The 23,925-nt window shown below is 44.2% G+C and overlaps 1 protein-coding gene across 1 annotated transcript in view; it reads right to left on the reverse strand.

Annotated features, from left to right (window-relative positions):
* Positions 1-3,699: 3,699 nt before the first annotated feature.
* The window catches only part of LOC131281545 (uncharacterized), a 28,788-nt gene continuing 8,562 nt past the window's right edge, over positions 3,700-23,925 (reverse strand). Inside the window, exons 4-11 of the mRNA XM_058310884.1 lie at positions 15,767-15,940; positions 12,750-12,909; positions 11,688-11,829; positions 10,208-10,348; positions 8,478-8,645; positions 7,382-7,743; positions 6,749-7,309; positions 3,700-4,192 (exon numbers count right to left, since the gene is read on the reverse strand). Of these exons, the coding sequence (XP_058166867.1) occupies positions 3,700-4,192; positions 6,749-7,309; positions 7,382-7,743; positions 8,478-8,645; positions 10,208-10,348; positions 11,688-11,829; positions 12,750-12,909; positions 15,767-15,940 (2,201 nt within the window). The remainder of the gene's footprint in view (positions 4,193-6,748; positions 7,310-7,381; positions 7,744-8,477; positions 8,646-10,207; positions 10,349-11,687; positions 11,830-12,749; positions 12,910-15,766; positions 15,941-23,925) is intronic.

A 23,925-nucleotide genomic window follows, 5' to 3' on the forward strand; every position in this document is an offset into this window, starting at 1 on the left:
AAAGGCTAAAAACTAGCCATTTTCAATATCCATCTCAACGAACGAAACGACTGTTTACCCCAGATTGCAGGAAGAAACGTCTTTCATATAATCGTTTTTTTCCCCGACGCATCTTTATTTACCCACACACTGTGCAGTTCACAACGAGACGCCGTCTTCTTGTGGGACTTTAGACAGGACTCTCCGGCAACTGTTGCCCTACACCTTGTTGAAGCTTGCCGTGCCTCGCCGGAAAGCGATCGAATGGGAAAGATATCATCGGAAGAGCGAAAAACGTCTTGAGCGAATGATTTGCGGAAGCAATTTGGCGCTGTGCAATGGGTTTCGGTGCGCAATAAGACCGACGAATGATCTCATGCCATCGCCGGTAACGGTGACGAGAAAATGCTTTCCCTTCCAGACACCGGATGCAACGGAAGCAACAGAACGTTATCGACCACTGCACTGACGGTGACTCGGTTCTTGGACAGGACCCGTTCGAAGTGGTCAGAGCTTCAGTGTGCACTCGGAACAGCCACCGGTGCAGGAGGAGATTACTGACTGCGTTTCGGACTGGATGCACTTAACACTGGATTGCAAAGTGAAGAAATAACGTGGACTATTTTTCCCCATCCCATCTACGCTATGGTAGAACAAAACGTGCTAGCAGTGAATATAAATCACTCGAATAAAATGGGGAAAAATATAAATGGGACCATTATTATGATTTCGTTTTATGTTTTCCATTTGTTCGATAGTTTTTTTTTCGCTCGTCTCGAGTAAAGTACATTCAATTTAAACGAACATAAGACAAAGAAAAGCGCTTCCCATTCAGCTTTTCTGTGAATTCGACTGAAGTTGTCAAATGATATCGGTTGTGAACCAGAAAGAAAAATTCAATCCGGGATCGACTTTCCCAGGCACACGATGACGGAAGTGTCAGGTCACGTCGTCATCGTTTTCACGATTGACTAAATTTGACGGAAAAACCACTCTTGGTATTTCCCGAGAAGTATCGTATAGAAAATCATTCTTGCTCGATGTCTTCCATATTTTTTGGGTCTGGTAGCAAGTACATGCACGTCCTTGTTTTAAATTTTTTTTTTTAATTTTTTAAGGTGTATTCTTTTGTTTTTCTCGTGTTTCATATGAAATGCCGTTCTCATTGCATACAACTTCGGCCATGTCATTTAGTTCTATTTGTTACATTTTAGCGATTTTTGTATTATCATTGTGACGTTTTATAACTGCCAGTGGAATGTTCGATGTACAAAACTTTTGGTAAGTTGTGTTCGCGGGTTACGCAGGTCTTGCTTATGCAGGTCATCTCTTTTACATAACCAACAAATGGACATAGTCAACAGGACCAATTGATGAAAGTTAAATGAGGTATTTGAAAGTAAGTCATGTGACGTGCAATTGATTATATTTAATTGCTGCAATTCATATTGTCAATATAAATAATTAGCGTTTGAGGAACTCAGTCAAATATTCCCACTGGTCAAACAATATGAAATGAAATTCCAACCAATTCCCGATACCGATACCCAATTTCAATATATTGACTGCTACTTTTTATCCACAAGGAGAACTTTTAATTGAGAGCGGACATAACTGTTGAAAAAGGTTTTCTGTGGAATTTAAATAAAATTTATCCATATCCCCACCTGGAAAAGTAGCGGAATGTAATGTTGGATGGTAAAGAGATAAAACAGATAATGTTTACTCTCTGACCTACGCGATAGTATCCGGTTTAAATTATGATCTCCATAAAAAGGCTGAATAAATCTAGCGAGCCTTGTCAACATTAAATATGATCGATAATGGTTAAAAATCTGTCACGATATTAATTTATTACGGTAAGTTCCTGTTCCTTTCTCGGTTGCTGCGTCGGTCGAACTTGAGTGTCAGCGCTTCTGTTGATGATGCTTTTCCCAGTATTTTGGAAATTGGTGGGATGTTAAAATATAATAATGAGTTATGGATTTTTCAACTATCACGGATATGTCATCATATAATCTTTTCGAAATAAATTTAATGAATAAAACATAGTTTCAAAATCAACTGTTTATTAAATACTCTTTATCTTTCTCCTATGATTTTCACTCTCTCACATTAGCTACATTGCACATAAATCTTCATTTTATCATGTTCAAAAACGGAACGGTTTCTATATACCTTCACGAAACTGTTCTCTCACTCATCACCAACGTAACACATAAATTACAAAAAAAAAAAGAAAAGTAATACAACATAAACAGTGTTCTAATTATCGCCTATTCGTGGCACATAAAACATCCCCAGCAACGATGTTTCGCACTAATCAGCAGTATGGTTTCGTTTGGATTCATGGGACTATGTTTCCGAAGAATTTGAGCCTCTGCCCTCCGGCTTCCATCCGGCCCTTGGTATGCTAATTGCTGGCCACATTTTTCGCGCTAATTTCCATCTAAACGGGGCACATCCAACGAGTGCGGGAAAACCCATGCAGCCATGCTGTCGCCATGGTTTTGAGGGAACTTAATCTGCTTAGAGTCCCTCAACCCACCATCGGTTGCCGCGAAACGTTGATTATAATTTATTGTTGTGTTGAAATAACCCACGTGCAAAATTTATATCATATTTCCAGCGTCCCTCGCGGTGCCAGTGCCAGCGTGCGTCGGGAAAACCCGAGTGACAAAACGGGGTGAAAATTCTAATCGCTCGTCAGCAATCCGCCCGTAAACGATTAAACCGGACGTTAATTCGACGAATTCAATCGATCGATAATAATTCCATTTTGATCGCTCCGGTGCAATTATGCTTATCAACGTAAACACACACAAATGGTGGTGACAAAAAAGTGGAGCAGAATAAATCTAGAAACAAAAACCCACATTTCATAACTGCTACTTTTCGCACGATTGCGTGCGCTCGGTGAGATGAAATTTGCAATTTAATTAGAACAGAACACTCGTCGTGAACGATTTCCCTCCTTTTGCGTGGCGGGTGTGGTTGAGTTTTGTTTCGCAACAACCTACACGTGTTTTTGCAACGAACGCAGCCGCCTAGATCACCCCGTTTAGCGTGCACGTGTGCATCGTTCTCTTATTCAGTCACTGGGGCTTCGAACGCCTACTTCTCTGGAGCTGGAGCGGTGTCGGTCCGTTGAGATGGTTGAGAACGATGAGTAAGCACGAACCGCGAATTAATTGATTATTTGGTGTATTGAACACATTAAGTATGCAGCGATTTATTCTACTCTTCGAGCCATTTGATGGAGCGTACTGCACATGATGGAGTTCGAGTCAATGTGCATTTATAAGCGGCGAAGTTTCCGTGCTTATGGAATATCTAGCGCTCATCAAGGTAGCATACGCCTGCGGGTGAAATTTCATTCTACGCTTGTGTGTTCCGGAAACGTCAGTTTAATATATCTCAATCGATGGGAGGGAGGAAAATCGACGAACGTGGGGAATCGAACGCTTGTTTTACAACTGCTAACTAGCCTACTCCGAAGACGTCAATAGGGGTTTGATTTTCCTAGCACGAGTAAACACGATCAAACAGACTGCTCCCGTGACGTGTTCGATCGATGACGAGTTTAACTATGGTTTAAAATATCACCTCCACAGATGACGGCCGGGCCGAACCTTGCTAAGAATTGCGCGCCTACGAGAAAAGCCCCTCCAGCAGATGTACCGAGATGCACAGGAAGAACTTGAGGATTTTAAACTTTAGTCAAACGGATGTCGTTATCTGCTCGACGACCTGAATCGGTCGGCTCGGACGGCAGAAGGTGGCCCGGTCCTGGGCGGTGGTCCAGTGGCAGTGATTCCAGTGACAATCGGCGAACGCACCCGACGGCCCTCCTCCGGTCGCTCCGGTGCGGCCCGTCCCGCCCAAACCCTCCGGAACGCTGCGGCTGCGGGAAGGATGGTACTGCAGGCCGTTCGCCGGATACGGTGGCAACGGTTGCTGGTGGTGTTGATGTTGGTGGTGGGATTGCTGCTGATGGTGCTGCTGCTGATGCTGCTGCGGTGGATGGTGGTATTGGTGGTGGTGTGGAGTCGATGGTCCTTGGCCCCGGCCCGACGACGGGTGGGCAACCGAATGGCGGGGTGTTTGGCCACGGCTCGAGGAAGATGTTGTGCCGCGGAAACTGTGATGTCGCCCGAACGTATCCCGATGAACCGTGATCGGCGTTGCCAGCGATGGGTTGTGTACTTCACACCTGCGAACGGGAAAGCCAACGACATCAAACAATCGAAAGTTAGCGTCAGTGTCAAGGGGGGAAATTTATTGGCACAAAGGTTCGTTGATTGGTTGAGAAGGGCGCTTTTTTCCACCTTCATTTATTAATACCCTAGGGTTCGATAATTGACGTTGATCTACGATCGGTAGGACGCGCTGTGGAAGTGAGTGGTTTGGTTCAGGTTACTCTCCACCTGGGAAAACTGGCCCACCATCGAAGGTAACAAAAGAGGGAGCGGGAGAAAACCGGGAAAGAACGATCGGGATAACGTCGATGTGTCAAAAAGTTTTACACTTTTCTCGCTTTACCGAACCGGATGCGGTCGGTCAGCTTCATTGGGGATTACTTTTCCCAACTTAAAAGCGAACGCTCTTGTTTCACGCTGCTTGGCGGATGATTGGTTTTCTTGTGGAAAGTTTTAATAAACTAGAATAATATACGATATCCGCTACGGTATCGGTTCGTGACAGGGAAGCTGATTAAGAAAATTGGCTTTTTATGCACGAGGAATGAAAACTGCTATACAATAAGATAGCATTTTGATGCTCTGAAGAATTTCCATGTTGACTAGAACCGTCCAACACTTGATCAGTCCATTGATGCCTTGCGCGGGGAAGATTTATTACAGGGCAATTATTTTTCCACCTGGTCTAGTAGGCCTGCTGTTTATCGTTAACCCTTAAATGTAAACGTTGTACTGTTGTAGTGAACCGAATCTTAATCTTTACAAACGATGTAAAATACTTACATATGATAGATTATTTGAGCTATTACAACTAATGCTCACAGCTACAGTTGAAAATTGTAAATTCAATGCAAAGATTGAACAGTGGTTTCTTACCAATTTTCTTTAAGAAAAACTGTGTTCCAACCAGATATTCTCATACAATGTTTCACCTTAACAGTTTTATTGTAAAATTTTAGCTTGGTGGAACAAAATGGTAAATTACTTCCATTCGTTCAATATATGAGACGATATTATTTTTATTCATTGCCAACATAAACTTCAGGTCTGTTGCAAAACTGTATTTTTAAATTTTCATTACATTCGTTGTTCAGTACATTTGTTGTTCTCAATATTTGATATTCATTTAGTTTTTTGGCTATGTACGTATCCGAAATTGTTTAAACGCGTTTTCATTTATTTTTTACCACTTTGTTTAGTGTGTCTTACCTTTAAAGGTTAAGAAAGCTTGGTAGGCTAGGCGTCCGATGGGGAGCCTACTAAGCCGAACTACCTTACGCGATCGACGTCTTATACACTGTTGTAAGACAAATCTGTCCGTGCCTGGCCATAAATCTTGCTAATCACGCCGAAGCTCCTTAAAACCTTCAACGATTGGAGCGGTTTTCCTTGTGCTGTACTCGCGTGCCCTACAGACCGTATCGGCGAAAATCTGGCCGAGGAATAATTTAAGTAAATTTATTGTCTTGTTCTGTTGGCGTGGCGCTAACCGAGGTGCGTTCTGTTATTTCCCATCGGTAACGCGTGACAGAACAAGTGCCAAAAGTTTGGCCCGAGCCTAACCAAGTTTGGGAGCTTCGGGCAATTCTCTCGAGCTGTGTTAAATGATTATTGACGGCACTTGCAAACAAAAAAACACACAGACCGGTAGGGTTGAACCGGGGTTTGTAAAAAATACTCCATGAGGGATCGAGAGGAGTTTGGGTATCCGAAACCGGAGGGAAGGCGAAAAAAGGTTGTCCTACTTTCTGTCCAACATAGGTCGACATGGGCCACCGTCATTGAATGGCGTTGGTTTTTGCGACAAACGCTTCGGCAAGAACCCTCCGAGGAACATACCCTTTCAACACCTAGCACACTTCGACAGACGCGCGCGCCTCTAGCGCCATCCTTTGATCCACCGGAATGTCTAGCGCAACCCCTTCGGGAGATCCGGCGCTAGCGGAAAGATATTTTCGCATAATTTCGTCTTCATTAGCCCGGTATTTGGCCCGTGTCAGGGTAAACACAGAGCGTTAGTGTTTGTGTGCCCTACGCTATACCCTGCTCCGAAAAGAGCCGGTTACCCGGAACCTTAGATACTGGCGTCCGGTGGCGTTTACTTGGTTGCTAGAAAATCCTACGGATCCTCCAAAGCCTAGCGGTTTAAACGGACTAACTTTCCTAGAAAAGGTTCGTCGTAATCCAGGTGCTTAGTACCAGTCACCAGATTATCCCTTGTTTCTTCGCCGGACAAATGGATATAATTAGAAGACTGATTTAGATCAGTCCCGGGGCTTGCGGACCCAGATCGCTTGCAGGTTCTTTTGTAGCAAGCTTATCATAATATCTGTTTGCCAGAAGTCTACGCGCGTTCTTGAGGGAAGTTCCTTGAATAGCTGATTAGGCGAGAAGAGGCGAAACAGTCGAACGTCGTTGCTTCTCCAATGTCAATTAGTGCGAGAATGTTTCCCGTTCGTCCCAAAACCCCCGGCATCTAGATCTTGGAATCGAAAATTTGTCACCCGAAGGCAAATGGAACTCCCTTCGGGTGGGCCTAATTGGAACCAATTAAAGTCGAAGGTACGTACCTGGAGTAACACCGGCTCGGTGGGGGATAGTCGGCTGCGTAGGATGCCTGATGGCAGGTATGGTGCATCGGATCGTCGCTGAACATGGGTGATTGGAACGCGAACGATAGGCTCTTGTGAAGCCGGCCGTGCGGTTGCCCGGCGCTTTGGCCACAGAACGCGCCATGGTAGCTGCTGAAGCCACCGCCAGCAACCGTCGCCGGATTATCGAGGGATTGACTGTTGCCCAGAATGTGACCGGTACCGGCTCCGGTATGTCCTGTCCCGCCTCCCACCGTGCCTGCGCCACCTGCGTTACCGGTTGTGCCAGGTCCGAGGCCGCTGGAGGATAGGTTAAGCCCACCGTTCATGAACTGACTCGTCGAGAGGCAGCGCTGTAGACTGGCGGGACCGGCTCCGGCGTAGCTTCCCGAGCCGTGGCAACCGTTGGCGAGGTTGCTCGTGTGCGTACTAGTGCCGTACCAGTGGGGATTGTTGTACCGCTGCGACGAGAAGCTTCGGTCGAGTATGTGCTGACAGTCGCTCGACGACGTCGGTGCCGTACATCGCGATGTGATGGAACTGGTTGTTTGGTGGAAAATCAAATGCCGGATAAGCGCTGGCAATGAGTGGTATCGCCGTATCAGTACCTACCCATTGGTTGAGTATTTCATGTTCCGTCCGTCCGGATAGCCGACGAAGAACAGGATGATGGCGGAGATGGCCGCACTGGCGGCGCAAATGTAGTACCCGGCACGGCCGTACCGGTGCGAGGAGTCGTTCAGGAAGGCGCACAGGGGCACCCCGAACAGCACCGGCAGCGACTCGGCTCCCTTGATGAAACCCCACGCCTTGGAGAAGTACTTGCCGCGGATCCGCTCGATCGCAAGCATCTTCAAGGTGTAACGGTAGCCGCCGAGGCCGAGCCCGTAGGCCCACGCCGAGAAGCATAGGCCCCGGTAGTCGGCGACGGCCGATAAAACTAACAACGATAGTGACACTAACGTAACACAGCCCTGCAGCGAAAGTAAACGAACGACGACGGTGTTTAATGTTGGTTTGGGTGGGAAGACTTTAAAGACTGCAGTTTATTATATGCGTGGTGAATAATGAACAGGTGGGTTTGTAAAGTTTAAAGGATATTAACTAGGGTAATAATTGATTTAAAAGTCAAAACTTACAAAACACAATTTGAAATGAGAATCAATTTTGTGACAAAAAGCATAAATGGTTGTCTTTTATTCGTAAATGTTAACATGAAAATCACCCAATTGTTTTCCTATGTTTTCTTCTTCGAACAAGCAAACAACGACATAACAAATTAAGTTAAATGGCGGTAATTCGACCATCAATTATATTATTTACGTTGCAATAAAGGGTGACAAAATTAATATGCACACGACAATATTTGAATAGCAACAGCTATCAATGAATATTAAATCGCACATGTAGCATCGGGAAAAACGTGTCAGAAAATTCACCGTACGTGGAATCGAATAATCTGAATAATTACGTAAAGCAAATGCAAACATATTATATTTATTTATACATACTTGCAAAAGATAGCGTGCCAATTAGGTATATTAAAGATTCCAACAACATATACACAGGTATAAATCCAAGAAAATTGTTGGTAACACAAAAGGTAGCCGCCCTCTCTTTCACAAAGTTATAAAATCGTACGTTTTGCCTTAAAAACACTCCAGTTTTCCTTTTCCCGGCGCAGAAACAGAAAATACCGAACACTCACCTGACAAACGTACTGACGGGAAATCTGCACCTTGCGGAAGGAAATCTCCAGCGTCTTGTTGATGGACGAACCACTAAACACTATTCCTAAAGCTATCGACAGTCCGAGGAAGGTCTGCAGCAGCACCAGGTCCTGCATGTCGTACCCTTCGCTGAATCCGTGCAGAGACTAAAGCCGGGGTGAAGGAGAAAAACCGGAAAAAAGCGATTAAATAACCATCCGGTAGTGTATCCGTAATCGGCGCGGGATATATTAAAAAGCAGCATAGGAAATGTAGAGAAATGTAGCAAACGGGAATTACTTCACGCTCTTGTGCTGTTCTATTTTTATCTCTTTTCTTGCAACAGGCTTACGGTACCACAACGCGGCATGTTGCTTCGACTAACAGCATCGATGTTGCTTTATGCCTGTGTGTGTCTGTGTGTTTCAATAAATAAAGGTATTAGCTGCAAGTTCTCTTTTTTGCCCATTAGTGGTTCCATCGTTTTCGCCTTACTATCCTATCGTTATCCTGACATTGGTGGTTTTGGTTCCCCAAGCTTCATCGTTGCATCGGAACGGACCGGAGGTTGGTTGGTTTTCACCGGAGTACGAGCGGTGTATCGTGTAATGCGGAATTAATGGATTGCGTTTAGATGTGTGCGTGTGTCGAAGCTGCACTAAACCGGAAATGAAATAGAATTTAATGGAAAACTCGATCCCTGCTTGCACGGCCGGACTGGGAATCGATAGCCCTAGGCCAAAGTGAATCGATTGCGGTGAAATTTAATACAGGAAATTGGAAAACGTATCATCCCGCCGGGCGCTGCTAAATCCACAAACAATTGAGGAAATAAACGATTTGACTGTTAGAAGCTAGATTTCCAGCTTGACTGAAATTGGCAGGCCTAGAGGGTGAACTGATGCGTGCGGCATTGGTCATGCAATTTGGAGTGCGGTTTTACAGACGAATGATTTCCAAGTTCAGTTCAGTTCGATCGGTGGTGATCATAACGACAATTCACCGAAACTATGGCCTGCCAGTTCAGTGGACGCTTGGACGGGTTGATTAATATGTAATGTCGTGTTCACGTTGGTTCTATCATGTGCTTTTATGGTAATTTGTGCGAAATTCACATCAAACACATTTATGCTGATCCATCGTAAATGAATTCGAGAGAAAAGGATGTGTTTTCCGCGATTTCACAGTTAATCGATCGCTTGTCGAGTTCGGCACGGTTCGTGGAATTAAACAAACGCCTCTTGAAAAGCGGCTAACTTGCCATGCACGGCGTTTTACGTAAGCTTTAGCAAATAAACAATCGCTCGAATGGATCGCGTGTGGGTAAAATCAATTTTAACCATTCTTTTCCATCCCACGCAAAGCCAATGATCCCCATCCTGGCCCTCTTTTGGGTTGATTGATATACGCCCACGGGCAGATTCTAGGCTCTGATGTACGGTTACAGAAAGAAGGAGAACGGTAAAGAGAAAAACTGCTGTTAAACCGAAGGATACCCATTTCCCTTTGTGGAAGGTGTCTTTCGTACCACCCCAAGAAGCTCAAAGAAAATGCAGTAACCATTGGGTTGTATTTTTCGCTCTTCCGATACACGTGCTGCGTACATTTGAGTTTTCCGGTTCATAGGTACGGTCGAAAATCGAACGAAGGGGAAACTTCCAAACAAGGCTCGGAAAATCCATCCACTGAAATGCAAACAACGACAGCGCGGAGGCGAAGCCAAACTTACCAGGAAAAATATTGGCGAGTACACGCCGAGTGCTGCAACCGAAGCCGATATTGACAGCATCCGCACCGAGGACGACTTTAGGGGCGTAAAGTCTAGGAACGGTGGCTTCGGTGTGCGGACGTGTGTTTTCTTTTCCTTCACCTGCAATTGGATCCATATCGGAGTAAGGGTGGGAAATCATTAGTTAGTATTTTTTTCATCACAAGGCAACCCAATGGCGGATGAAAAGGTTTGCCAAAGTTTCATTTTGGTTTTATGTGGAGTACTGCATCCTCGGTGCGCAGCGTCTATCACAATTGTACAATTTTAAATTAAATTTTGTCCCCATTTCAAGCTCCAGCAATTCTGGGCAATGGGAAACAGGGAAAAGAAAATCGATGATTCATGTTCGAATATGCCAACTCTCGAGTCTTGAAATGTGTTTCAAATATCTATAGCGAAGAAAAGTACTTTAGAAATTTTGTTCTGTTTGAGCAGTGAGATATTTTTGAATTCTTTCTTTTTTACGATTCTTATTTCGAGAGAAACTAACGGAGGGTGAAATATATTTCAAACAAAGTTATCCTTCACTGTTACTTATCGTTATAGGGAACGGGTCGGAAGGAACAGTTTAGTTATCGCAGAAAAAAAAAAGATAAAGCGGGCCAAACAACTTCGGAAAACCTCGTTAGTTTCCGATGTATTGGTTCTTCTATACTAAATTTTTTTCTTTCTTCTTCTAGGCCTTGGTTAAATGTTTTCTTTCTTATTTATCCAATGCCATTGAAAAGAACTCATTTAAGTACAGTCACTAGATGATTAAATTTCTTTCTGCTCTCTTTCCTTTTCCAATTTGAAAGTTTGAAATCGAATCACGTCGTTAATGTTTCCACTACTCTGTAATAGGAAAAACTTTGCCAACGAAAACATAGCTGCGGAATAGAATTGTTTACTGAAACTGTTTCGGGTAGATTTTGTTAGCTCGAAATTTGAAGATGTTAAGGTTTCCAACTGTGTGTAGTAAAATCTAAGAAAACGGAATAAAATATCTAGTCATTTGGTTGATAGAATTTTCAATTATCATAGATGAATATGCATGAGTTTTAACTGCTTACAATAAAATAAAATGGCAATCATTGAAAATGGAAACGATCGAAATAAAAACTTCATTTCACTTAGTGAAATTATTATTAAGCTTAATGAACAATTTCTTCAACCTTACCGGTATTAAGGCACCATCTATTTATTTGAAAAATTAGATTAGGTTGGGACAATTTGCTAACAGTCTATACATCTGAAAAGTACGCTTATGCTTAATTAACATCTCCAGGACCGAGAATTTATTTTCTGTTGAGAATGTGTGAGTTGCCCTCATTTAGACAACCGACGGAAACGGTACATGCTTATGTCCATGCTGCTAAGAAGCTTGAGAGCATTTTGCTCCCCATTGCTGAAAGTGGCCATCGAGAACTGAACGCTACCCCAGCGCCGAAGAGCTTACCTTTTTCCTTTGGTTTTTCAAGTGGAGTATCGCCCTGCGCTGGGGATGGTAGAGGGAGGCCGGCCGGTACAGCAGTCCCATGAAGAAGCTGAACGACACCAGCCCGGTGACGGCCTGCAAACCCAAACGCCAACCCATTTTCCTGGAAGAGGAACCGAACGGCAGAAAACGGAGAAGAAGTGAGTGCCTGTATATACACTCGGTGGCCAAAATGGATGAAACAATTCGAGACGAGGCGAAAAAGAGACCAAAGCCGAACCATTGTTGGTTGCAGCAAGATACGGAAACGGAAAAATTGAATAACGAATGAAACGGAAAATCGGCTCCGACCCGAAAGGGCTACGGAGGGCCTTTGCCTGAAGGCAACCAAGCTTGATTGATGAAATTATTCATCGAAAGTGTGTTGGTGGCATCGAAAAGCTAGAAATTCAAGCGCCATGAAAACAACGCTGGAATGTAGATATCCGGGAGGAGGATGGTGCAAAAACATGACTTGAGACTCGCCCATGGAAGGGAGAAATCTAATTTCTTGAGCGTTTTGTTCTGCAACCCTTTCACCAGGAGGAAGTCGGCAATGGATAGCTTTTTGGGTAACCTGAAAGGAAAATTTACTCGATGGAATGCCAACCGGAATGGAATAAATTGTGGGATGAGAATATTTGCGGTAAAGTGAGTTGTTTCCAGGGGTTTCACAAAAATTGGCTTCGGTTTGTGTTAGTTTAGTCAAACAAATTGTTGTTGCACCGAGTAAAGGAAGGATGTTTTAAAGCGGTTGTTATTCAACCTAAAGGAAGTGGATAATGGACTCCGTGGAAATTTATACGGTCTCAGGAAACGTTTTATCATAAAAAGGACATGTTTAAGGCTTCAACAGTTGTGCGACTTCGTTGTATTTCGTGTACTGTTCCTTCTCCAGTCAATGTTTTATCCGTCGCAAGACCCTTTTGGCATTCAAATGGTGCATATTTAATTTAGCACGATAACGTACACGGTTACATCATCGGGCAGGTGAAAAAACAAAACACAAGAATACGCAGCCCCCCCCCGGTGCGCCCGACTTACCCGACGCCTTCCTTGAGGATGACGGAAAACAGCGCCACGCCGACACCCTCGCCGGACATCGTGATCATTTCGACAAATTGTCTCCGCCGTTTGAAGTAATGGCCCAGCATAACGGCGGCCGACTCTCGTACCATCGCCGACCCGATGCCCACGATGACGCCTGAAAGGGACAGACAAGAGCGAACAATGAAGAGAAAAAATTAAACGATGACAATGATGCCGACGTCGATGCTTGACGAAGGACCACCCTCCCCCCGGCTTGGTCGGGGTGGGAAAAGGGGGGAAAAGGAATGCGACCTTCGGCAATGGTGGGGCCTTTCAAGTGAACTCCAAACTCTTGCCACGACGCCGATAATGCTGATGGTGCAGAAAAACCGGACCGGAAAATGTGGGTTACGGTGGGAGGAAATAGTTTCCATGCCTCCACGGTTCATGCCGTAGCCTTGAGAGAGCAACCGGCACATGGTATGGAATTACGAAGCCTTGTTGACGAGTGGCAACGGCGGAATGTAGAAGCTCTCCGGCGGTAAAAAAAAACCATGAGCCCATGGTCAACGAGATGGAACCACTGGAGACCGGAAAATATCTGGGTTAATCGTACAGTCGGCCATTCTTTTGGCATGGATGATTTTCGGTCTACTCCCACCAGGCCATCAGGTCGGTCGCCGGAAATGAACCGTGCGAGCGCAATGGTGGTACGGGAGGACTGGGGAGGGAAAGAAACATAATCCATCCAACGGTATCGCGACTCTTGCGGGACTACGGTCCAATTTTTCCATCTCGGTAGAAGCGACGCATTGTCCTCGCTTCGCTTTCAAGGGAAAACCATGGCGTAACGCGTAATAAAACAAATCGAATGCGGTGGGAAAAAAAATGTGAAAAACATACAAAAGACATGCACACCGATCGTATCGGGAAGTCCATAAAGCTTACGCAATCATGCCGGCGCCGTACGGAGGAACTACCCCAGTCTCTTACAGCTTCACCGGAAAGGTGGCAACAACACTGCCACGGTGACCATTACATTCTGTATAGACCAGGACAATGTCGTGCGTCCATGGGTTCACCCAAGGTGTGGTTTTGCTGCGTGTGCTTCGACTCCCGCCCCGAAACACAATAGGTGCCGGTGGCTTCCGGTGGTTCACGATAGGAATTTCTAAAACCTTTAAATGGGTTGGGCGAGCTACTACGAGCCTGTAGAGCGCGCCATCCAATGGACCGCAAAAGTGGACCACAGTAGGACATTGTAGGCTCCCGCTCGGTCGATGAAGTACGATCCAATACTGCCGTTCGGAAGGCCGATGCAGTCCGGGGCACTATCTTGGACGGTTAACGAGATGTGAGAGAGATGAATGAATACCGTTGTTGGTGCAGTTGTTAAGAGTCCTAGTGTTCGTCCGGTGGCTTAGTTATTTACGACCGTAATAGCGTGTCGCCTGATGTCTGGCAGATCCATGGCCTAATAAGAAACCTGCGGTGGCACCGAGGACGTATGGTTATGAAATCGGATTTGTCTCTAACACGCTCGCTACATTTGTTAAATCACGAGGAAGATAAGCATGACGAATGTGGCTTTGGAAAGTTCATAACTCTTGGGCACACCATTAGGGCAGTCGATGAACTTGAGCTTCTTTGAAATTTACTGATTGGGTGAAAACTATTTGTCGGAATTATAATTTACCCAGCTGCCTACATTCTGGCGTTTGGGAATGCAAGGGAGAAAAGGATTAACGAAAAATGAATCAGAAACTAATTCAATGAATTGCTAGAAAACTCAAATGAACTATTTTTGACAGATGAATAAAACAGTAGCAAACTTAAGCTCACTGAGTAGAGTTTACCTTCATCGTACGAAAACATTCCGAATAATTCTTACAGTATTAATTTTTCATTGGAAATAGTGTCAGGTGATAAAATAACCACGTCATTGCACACTTTTGAAACAAAAGAGTTGCACACGCTTGGGATCAAAGAAAGAAAGCGTTTGCCTATTTGTTGTGATTAATTTAAAATTAATCGTTTTCCAAGGATCAGAGAGCGCAACCGTTTCATATAAAATTCATCCACCTATACGCACATGTATCGAAGTCCCGGAACCACTAGGACAAACAACCAGTATATACTGCATGCATAATTAACGTATCATTTGGCATGCATATTCATCGCATTACCCGCTAACAAAGCCCACGACGGGTGGTGCAGGTTGACATAATCCAACTGTCCGCAAATTGGATCACAAAACGGGTCGACATCGGGTGCGCCCAGTGCCTACGCATCGGTATTGCGGTTTATGCTGCACCGAGCGCTGAATTATTCCGACGACTAAAGAATAACAACGCGACCGAATTTTGTTTCCATAAACAACAGGATACCAACGACCGGATGTGGCAGCCAAAAAACAGCGACACAATCTTCAAGAAAAACTTCTCAATGCCACGGGGCATCGTTGCTCGATAAGGATGATTTCTTATGTTTGCTCGTTGTTCGGTATTGTCTCTGTCTCTTTTTCTTTTTTGTTTCGTCCGAGGTTCTTGTTATCCCCGCCAGGCATCGTGTATGGCGTGAGCGTTTGAACATGGTTGGTTGCCCTTTTCGGGACACATTTCCTAGATGCTTGTTTTCAATAACACATATTTCGGGCAGGTTTACGATTACCACAGGATGATCCAAAAATGTGCTTCAACGAAAAATTAATCCTATTTTCGGCCGGTGTAAACTTTTATGGGAAAAGTTTGATAACATTGAGCGCTACATGTAGCGATGGATGTTTTCCTTGGTTTCTTTCGATTTTTTTTTAAACTAGACGTGGGAGGAAAAATGTATAAAGAATGGATGTGTTGGAACAACTTGTAATATCGAGGGGTCGACATGGTGAAAAAAGGCGCGAAAACCTGGACAGTAGCATCGGCCAATAAAAATGTAAATGAAACAGCTTACATCCACCGTCCACCCGCAAGCATCCCATTGTTTCTGGGGAGACATTGGGGGGCTTGTGCTTTCTTGTGCCCATTACTTACCGTAACTGAACGCTACCTGATGCAGCTGGGTGGCGAAGGATGTGAACAGGATGCCGAGGGCGAGCACCAACCCACCCAGCACTGCCGTCAGCCGGGTGGACTTCCGGCGGCAGAGCGCCACGACAATCGTTGCCGAAAAGAGGGACATGGCCCAGCTGGCCGGACCGAGCCAACCTGTGGAAGGGAATGGTGAGAGAAGCAGAAGACAAAAGCGACCGAGAGAAATAAGAAAAGAAAAGTGCGGAAGCTCGGTAAATAGGAGCCGGTAATAGAATTATGAATCATGCTTCTCGAATCTCGCGCCACTGCGTGAAGCGGGACGCACTGCGACAAAGTGCCGACGGGAATTTGGAATTCAAAGTTATGCATTGTGTTTTCTTTTCGGTTTCGGCTCGGGTTTCCGACCATTTAGAGGGTGGGCGTTGGTGGGCACGTGCTTTACAGACATTATGACGAAAGCCTCGCTAATGTGCAGTATCCACCGTATCCCGGGAGCAATTCCCACCCGGTGTGTGTGTGTGTGTACTCAGTGCGGATTTGTATTTATTTATTTATTTATTTATTATTCATCTCAATCGCGGGCCTCAACCACGAGCATTTACCTTTTTCCGCTCGCGAATGGAATGGATTCGTCTAATTCATGGGCTGAATTATGGATTCACTTAACACCCGGTGGCGGGGAGCGAGCGCGAAGGGGGCCAAAGCTTGCCGAGTGGCACGATACTTTTAGCGCCATTATTTATTTGCATAAATTTTGCAGCCAACTAACGAACGGTGAAAAGCCACGCACGTGGCGGGGTGGCAATAGCGAGGAACAGCAAATCCGAACAAGATGCCACCGAGCGATCCGTCCACGTGAGAAAACGGTTAACGGTTTATCTCGGAGCAATTTATGGCACAGTTTTGCTAGCCCTGCTGCGACGAGATGGGACGTGGTGTTTTTGTAACATTGCTTTGGATTGTCAAATTCTCGTGGAACGGTTTCTGCAAGCCTCGGAGAGTTTATGTGATGAATAATTTATTGCAATCACAGTACGTGCCAAAGGAGCGACTTGAGGCTCGAGTAATTGGAATTGTAAATCAATAACATTCATTGCACATGTTGCTTGCTGGATGGGGGTAACACCTACTTGTTATTTATTTATTATCGTCAGTGTGATGGTGTACTGAGGCTTTCACATTTTCAGAAATCTATAAATTGATTATTTTCCTTTTTACCGAATACTTGATAAAGAATACAATTTATCATTAATGTGCCTGCAACGTTTCCCCTCTATAGGTTTCCATTCATTTACTCCACCATCGCATTCACAAAGAACCTGCATGGTGGAGGTTTTCGCTCGGAAAATAGAAATATCACGAATGAAAGCAAGTTGTTTGTGGCAAACATAAAGGATGTTCCAAAACAAAAGGGCACTGTGTGATCAAAAGTAGCTGTTTATAATAAAAAAAAAGTGCCCGAATGGAGCGTGTAGGATGTTTGTGAAAAATATTCTTAAACACAGCGAGAAAGAGAGAGAAGGGAAGATAAGGGCACACAACTAAACAAGAGCGTATGTATTTGCAGCACCCCCTGCGTGGTGTTCTATTGTGAACGAAAAATAGAACGGTTCGAGGTGAATTGAGCGGCCCCTGGAAAAAAAAGGCACATTACTCACCACCACCATGGCATGGCAGCCCGGTTTTTCTTGTTATTTTGCGATGGGTGGAAAATTTCTACCAAACGAGCTGCCTTTCGACAGCTGCCCGGTACGGCAAAGCGGGCCAATTGTGCACCACAACAACGACAAGTTCTCTGTGTCGCTTGCATCGACGCAGTTTGACTGCGGTTCCTACCACCACCCGCTACGATCATGGCCGCCTTCCGTTTCGGTTCGGGCGGGATCAAAGCGGCCCGCTAGCCGGGGAAAGATCGGGTCGACGACAAACGAACACAACTCACAGCGGGGAGCGAAAGCGTCAAGCGTGTTGCATTACACCGAACGGGGTCAAATATGCACACGGGATCATGTAGCGCAGCCTGGAGTGCTGTTTATGTGTGCCGTGGGTAAGCTTTGACCTAGGTATTTATGCGTGCACCATCAGCGACCATCCATTTCCACCCGAGCCGTGCCAGCCAAAGGGAAAAAAGAATACTCCGACCCATACTGTCATCCTTTGAAGCGATCGAAAGGTTCAGCTGCTACCTTGGGATGCTACCTTGTTCTTTTTTTGCAGAGAATGTTGATTTATGAAGGAAGTTGCGATTTGGAACGAACGTTTCCGTCTTGCAGACCCGTAAACCATTGTTATTGTCATTTGGATTTTGTCAAATTGTTGCGATCCATCTTCCAAGGACCGACGACGACGAAGATGCTCTTTTATCTTCAGCCCAACGGTTGGCTTTCCTATCTATTTGCCACAGTTGGAAAGGTTCAAAAGATGAAATCAATGTCGTAAAAACATAAGCACATAGCTGTTAGCCATCGGGGGAGGGGCGCTGGAGGCACGGAAAACAAAAACCAGCAGACAATCCTGATAATACAAACAAATGAAATTGTGATTTATCAAAGCGATGTTTTAGGAGCGTAGCAAAGCTGAAACACAAAGAACATGATGCCCTGAAGGAAACGTAACGTAACGTACATCGATGTAGTCCTGGTCTTTGTTCTTCGTGACCTTTGTTGTTCAAATAAAACTCATTAAAAAAATTGACAAATTGGAAATAATACACCGAAAACCGCCATTTCTAGCCTTAATGAACCAAGACAAATTGTGCTGTGGTTTCACATTCGAGCTGCTTTGCCCTATCAAGAGCTAACAAAGCTCCAAACTCTCCTCACGTCAGCACTTAGGGCACATGGAATCTAAACTCCTACAACAGCAATGAGGTTTTCATCGGAAATGGATTCACTGTATGTGGGAGTTTTCCTTTTGGAAGGGCATCACGGGTTTGAAAGGCTCCAATTCTGCGATCAAGAGTCGCCAAATTGCAATCCAATCCAACTCGTTACTCGCTTAGCATGGTTTTTCTTGGAAATTCTGTACCGCTCACTGGCAGCAGTTAAACGACTTTGGGTGAATTGTTTTCGACGAAGTAGAAAATGGTTTGCGGTTGGACCGTTCATGTCTCAGTCGCTGGTGAAGCGTGTTAACGTTTCGATGGGTTCGTAAATAGAAGGAAACAAGCAAGCCCTCTTGAGTGTTTACCGTTGGCAGTGGGTGAAAAATGCCGCATGGCAGAAGGATTTGCTGGTGGATTCCGTAACCAAGCCAACCATATTTATGGTACTAGAGGGTAAAGTAAAGTAGAGTAGGCTATCAAAGGCAAACAAAAGCATTCCAGTGAACAAAACATAGATTAAGCAGCTAGAATGGAATAAAAAATTCTTTTACATAATAACGCCAAGAATATGTCAACATTTTTTTGTATTTTGAAAAAATAAATAAAAGATTAAACACTATTTCAACAAAATGTGAAAGCTGAACATGTTAAACTGTAATTCAACTTTTTGTTGTTTGCCAAAGTACCATGCGCCTCCATTACACGCGAAGTGATAATGTTGTCGTTGAAAAGCACCGGGCGCCTCCATCGTTACCGAGGGCGCTAGGAAAAACATTTTCACAATGAAAATCCCACAGTGGTCGTTTTCGGAGAAGGGTGAAACATGGGCAAGGGATTTTTGGGCGTTCTAGGCAGCACAAAACAGCTCGCAGGCTCGAAATAATTGTGTGGCGAAATGGATTTCCACATCGGCTTGCGAAAGGCGAAAACCAATTCCCTGCTCGCACATTTGGAACGGGTAGAGGAAACGGCTAGAGTGTTTTTTGTTTGGTTGTTCTTTTCTTCTAAATGTGTTTTGCGCTCACAATCGAATCAACGATTTCTGTATGAATGATGAGGTGCGTGCAGGAGCGTTTGTGTGACACACAAGCACACACCGACGTTTCCGACGGGTTTTGCCAAATGTTTCACTTCTCGAGAAGGGGGGTTCACTTTGGCTAGCCCTAAGCTGGGTGTAATCCAAGCACTTTTATCCTTCTCATACACCCACACGCACGTAAGATGCAAGCGTGTTCCAATCCCGGGAAAATGTTCAGTCTACTTTTTTTTGCTGCCATAAAATGTCACCCAAGGGAAATGAGGGAACGGTATTTCGTTTTAATTCGATACGCTCACCGTACACACACGAACACACAAACAGACACGTGCAACCGACATATGGTGGCCAGTAGCTCTAACAAGGACCAGTTAAAATTCCACCGGGCACGCTCGGGAAGTTGGGTGAGTTATGAGTGTTGTTGTTGGTTTGGCTGATTGCCAACGAACAAGGAATTCGTTAGCGGCACCCAAATGGAGCAACAGCACGGATCCAGCGTGCAAACTGAACAACAACCAAGTGATGAAAATAGCCTCGTTTTGCTGGCGATATTATTTCCGGTTTGGAAAATTATTTCAGGTTAAATTGATAGTAGCACTCGTTAGGAAAGGGGATAATACTCTCCATTAGGTATAAACGATTACTTATGACAGCTTGTTTATCAGGCTCGAAGACATAGTTTTTATTAAAAGTGCTTCTCTTCGCATTATTATTTGGCTAGGAAAGTACCTTATTGTGTTATTAATTGAGTGAGGTGCTGACTAGAATTTTATTTTAATTTTACTCTGTACATTTAATGCTACGAATTTCTTAACATCATGAAATTACTAAAAAATAATAACCTTATGATTTTTTCTTTGCAAATCAAAACGTAGTCAATCTGTCACAAAAATCCTTTTATTTTATTACCAATTAGGGATTTGCTCGTTTGCTTGTCGAGAGTAATATTCGAATTCAAATCCAACGAAAAAGCCACAATCCCGTCCACTTGCCACTTGATGGCTTTATTCTTGCGGAATAAATCAAACCGATTGAAGTTCTTTCGATGAGTTGACGTTCAAACGACATATCATCAATCAACCGAACGACAACTGTTTGTGAGTTGACGCAGATGTAGCTCTTCGCAAGCCCGCAAAACCTCAATCTCTGGAGCCTGTCTGCTAGCAAAACCTGAACGTTACAATTGTTGAGAACAGATTTTCATCGCCAGCATGGGAAACCTTGCCGACGGTTGCCTCTTCCATGGAAGCCTAGCATTTTGCTGGCTCACAAAAAGTCCATCAATTTCCTTCGTGGGCCACTGACTGATCCATGATTGATTGGTGGTAGGGTGACCATGACGATAGGTGGGCGATGTTGAACGATTTGAGCGATTACTAATTGGAAACGCCTATACACAACCGTAAAAGGCGTCAACTGTTTGACGTGTGGCTTTACACTGGCTTCCGATTCGATTAATTTCCCGCAACGTGTTTGAATATTTAATCGTGCGTCTGGTTGGTGTGCTTAGCAGCCTGTCAATGGTGTTACTGTGCGGTATTTGTCGCCATGGTGGTTGATTTGGGTGTAAAACTTCATTGGGCGTTTGACGTGTGATCTAAATCATCGGTTCACCGATGGAAGAATTGTGCCGTAGTTTTTGATGCACAAAATAAGTGCAAAAAGTTATAGATTTCCGGGAAAATGTTCATGAAAAACTTTAAATTTTCTTACACAACATTTTGCGTTGTTTTGCCATTAAAAGGTTTCCCATTTGAAATGAAACGATGCTGTTTTTTCCACCTTTGTTTGAGAAAAGTATATTTTCCCTTGTTTCCGGACGAAGTTTTGGCAGCTGCTACTGAACAACTCCTCCTCCCTAAGGGGCATAACGTCTGTATCCTTAGGTATACGTGCACAGTGCAGAGTGTAAATTGCTGGAAGGTAGCAAAAAGTGTTATTCAATCGAGGAAGCTTTTTCGGTTTGCAAGAGCAAGAGAATGCTACAGAATCAAAAGTTTATACATTCTGCCTGACTGGTTGAGTTTGTGCTAGTTTTATTTTCCTTTCAATCTCCTGTACTTTCTACGTCTTTTTGTAGATGCTGTCCAATACATCCTTAGCACATGCTTGTACGGTTTCCTTTATTTTTCTTCGATCAGAAACAGTCATCTTTGCTGACCAACAATCCAACAGCTTGCGAAGCATTCAACATCAGCACAATGCAATTAATGCCATTTCTGAGCGGCACTGTTTATCTGTAAGAGCTACTCGCAGGCGTCTTTCATTTGAAACTATCTTGTTTTATGATGGCATTCTTTATCATCGACATAAATCTGACCATGTGTGAATAGCTTATGCTTTGAATTAAAGCTGTTGCTTTTGAAAAACATGGTCTGAAAGAAAATGAGAAAAACGCAACGATATAGTTGCTGAGAACTTCATCCAACCTATACACGTCGATGTGGAAAGACATGTGCCACAATAAACATATGTTGAGCTATAAAACCTTATCATTTAACCTTCTCTCAGAAATATTGCTCATACGTTCCATACTTCATTTAAAGGGAAACACATAACAGGGAAGTAAACATGCGGCATAACAACTGAATTACAATAAATGAATCAACTTCTTGCTTCAGGAACGTGGAACCGCAGATTACAAGATTATGGAACACGGCCGGGTAAAACTTCTTCCGGGAAATCAACAATCTGCCCTCGTGAAAAGCACATTAATCTGCAAACAGAGTAATAAAGTTCGTTCTTCCTGATTCCCACTCGTCTATCGCTACTGCTGGATTGCAGGGAGCGACAAAGGAAATTAATGAAGTGCCCGAAACACAGACATACCCGAACAAGTGGCACAGATAAGCTTCACGGCGAAACACAGCGAACAGAAAAACATCACAAAAAAACCTCCTTCTAAGCTAGCGAAAACAAAGACCCTCAGACGTGTCTCAGCGGAGAAGGCTCCGTTTTCTAGGATTATTTTGGCGCAGCGGATGTAATTAGAACTTTTTCAACTAGGATCACACTGCGGAGGATTGTTCGTGCAGCAAGTGGTAGAGCTTTGAAAGTTTCGCCGAGCGCCAGCTTTAATCGCGCCGGACTTGAGTTGGTTTAAGACGCTCAAGAAACGATCCCCGGTAGAAACATTTGGCTGCAGCAATTTATCCCAAATCGATCTTCATTATCTATGAATGTTCTCCGAAAGCGATGCTTATTTTGCCGATACATCTGTCCATCACAGTCACTTCCAGGCTCCGATTCTACTTGACGGCACTTGGAGTCCATTACTAAAAGCAACATAAAGTATGTCACGTAGCGCTGCTTTTAGCATCGTAATGGATACATTTTGACCGAGGGCCTCATGATTAGCTTTCCACCCGACTGGAGCGAGTCGCTCGGGCCACGTGCCCATGTCCCCCATGTCGGCCCACTCTCCACAGTGTCTGGATGCTATAAATTAAGTTATAATATTTATTTATATCTATTTATCACCAAAACACCAGCATGGTACGACGTGGCGACGCGGCAGCACTATCGTCAACACTGATTTATGTCGGTGCTCGTACAAAGCACGTGAGTTTGCTGCTTCCGTACCGTCCATACTGGCAGGCCACCGTCCCTGGCTTGCCGTATGTTGGTGTGAACTGTGTGTGTGTGTTTGGTACGAGTTTCGGAAAAGTTTATTTATTTCGTTCTTTGCTTCATTTTCAACCATTCACAATGTTTAGGTGAATAGTTTGAACTCGAAACAGGGCTCGGGTGTGCAGATGGGCTGCGAGAGTAAAATGTGTGAGGTGATGCCCTTTTTTTTGTACACAGCGGGTAAACTTTTCTAATCTGTGTCATAAAAAAGTGAGTTTTGCAAAGCAGGTTATCATGTTCATGTTTCCTGTGTTTGAGCAACTTGTTTCTGCAATGTTTCCGGAAGAACAGAAGACGTAGAAACGAGTGCAAGACACAGACATAGAGTTGCCAAAAAACAATAACATAATAATCTATTTAGTATTCTGATTCTGTTTTGTGAGCCTTGGACGGGGTAGCTATTTTGAAGGTTGGGATAAAAGAAGTAATTTCCATAACAAACCTCCTGATCCTCCAGGAAAAACCCACGAGATGAATTTTTGTTTATAATTCTTATAAAAAAAAACATATTCAACAATACCAAAGTGTACATTGTAGTCATCTAAATGGAAAATGGTTGTACGAAACATTTTCTTGCCGCTTTCAACCCGTCAGCAACAAACTTGACCATGGACGGTACGGTCAACCCTCGCCGGAACCGGAAAACGTGAAAGTAAATATTTCATTCCC

This window comes from Anopheles ziemanni, chromosome 2 (assembly GCF_943734765.1).
Source record: "Anopheles ziemanni chromosome 2, idAnoZiCoDA_A2_x.2, whole genome shotgun sequence".
NCBI classification, from domain to species: domain Eukaryota; kingdom Metazoa; phylum Arthropoda; class Insecta; order Diptera; family Culicidae; genus Anopheles; species Anopheles ziemanni.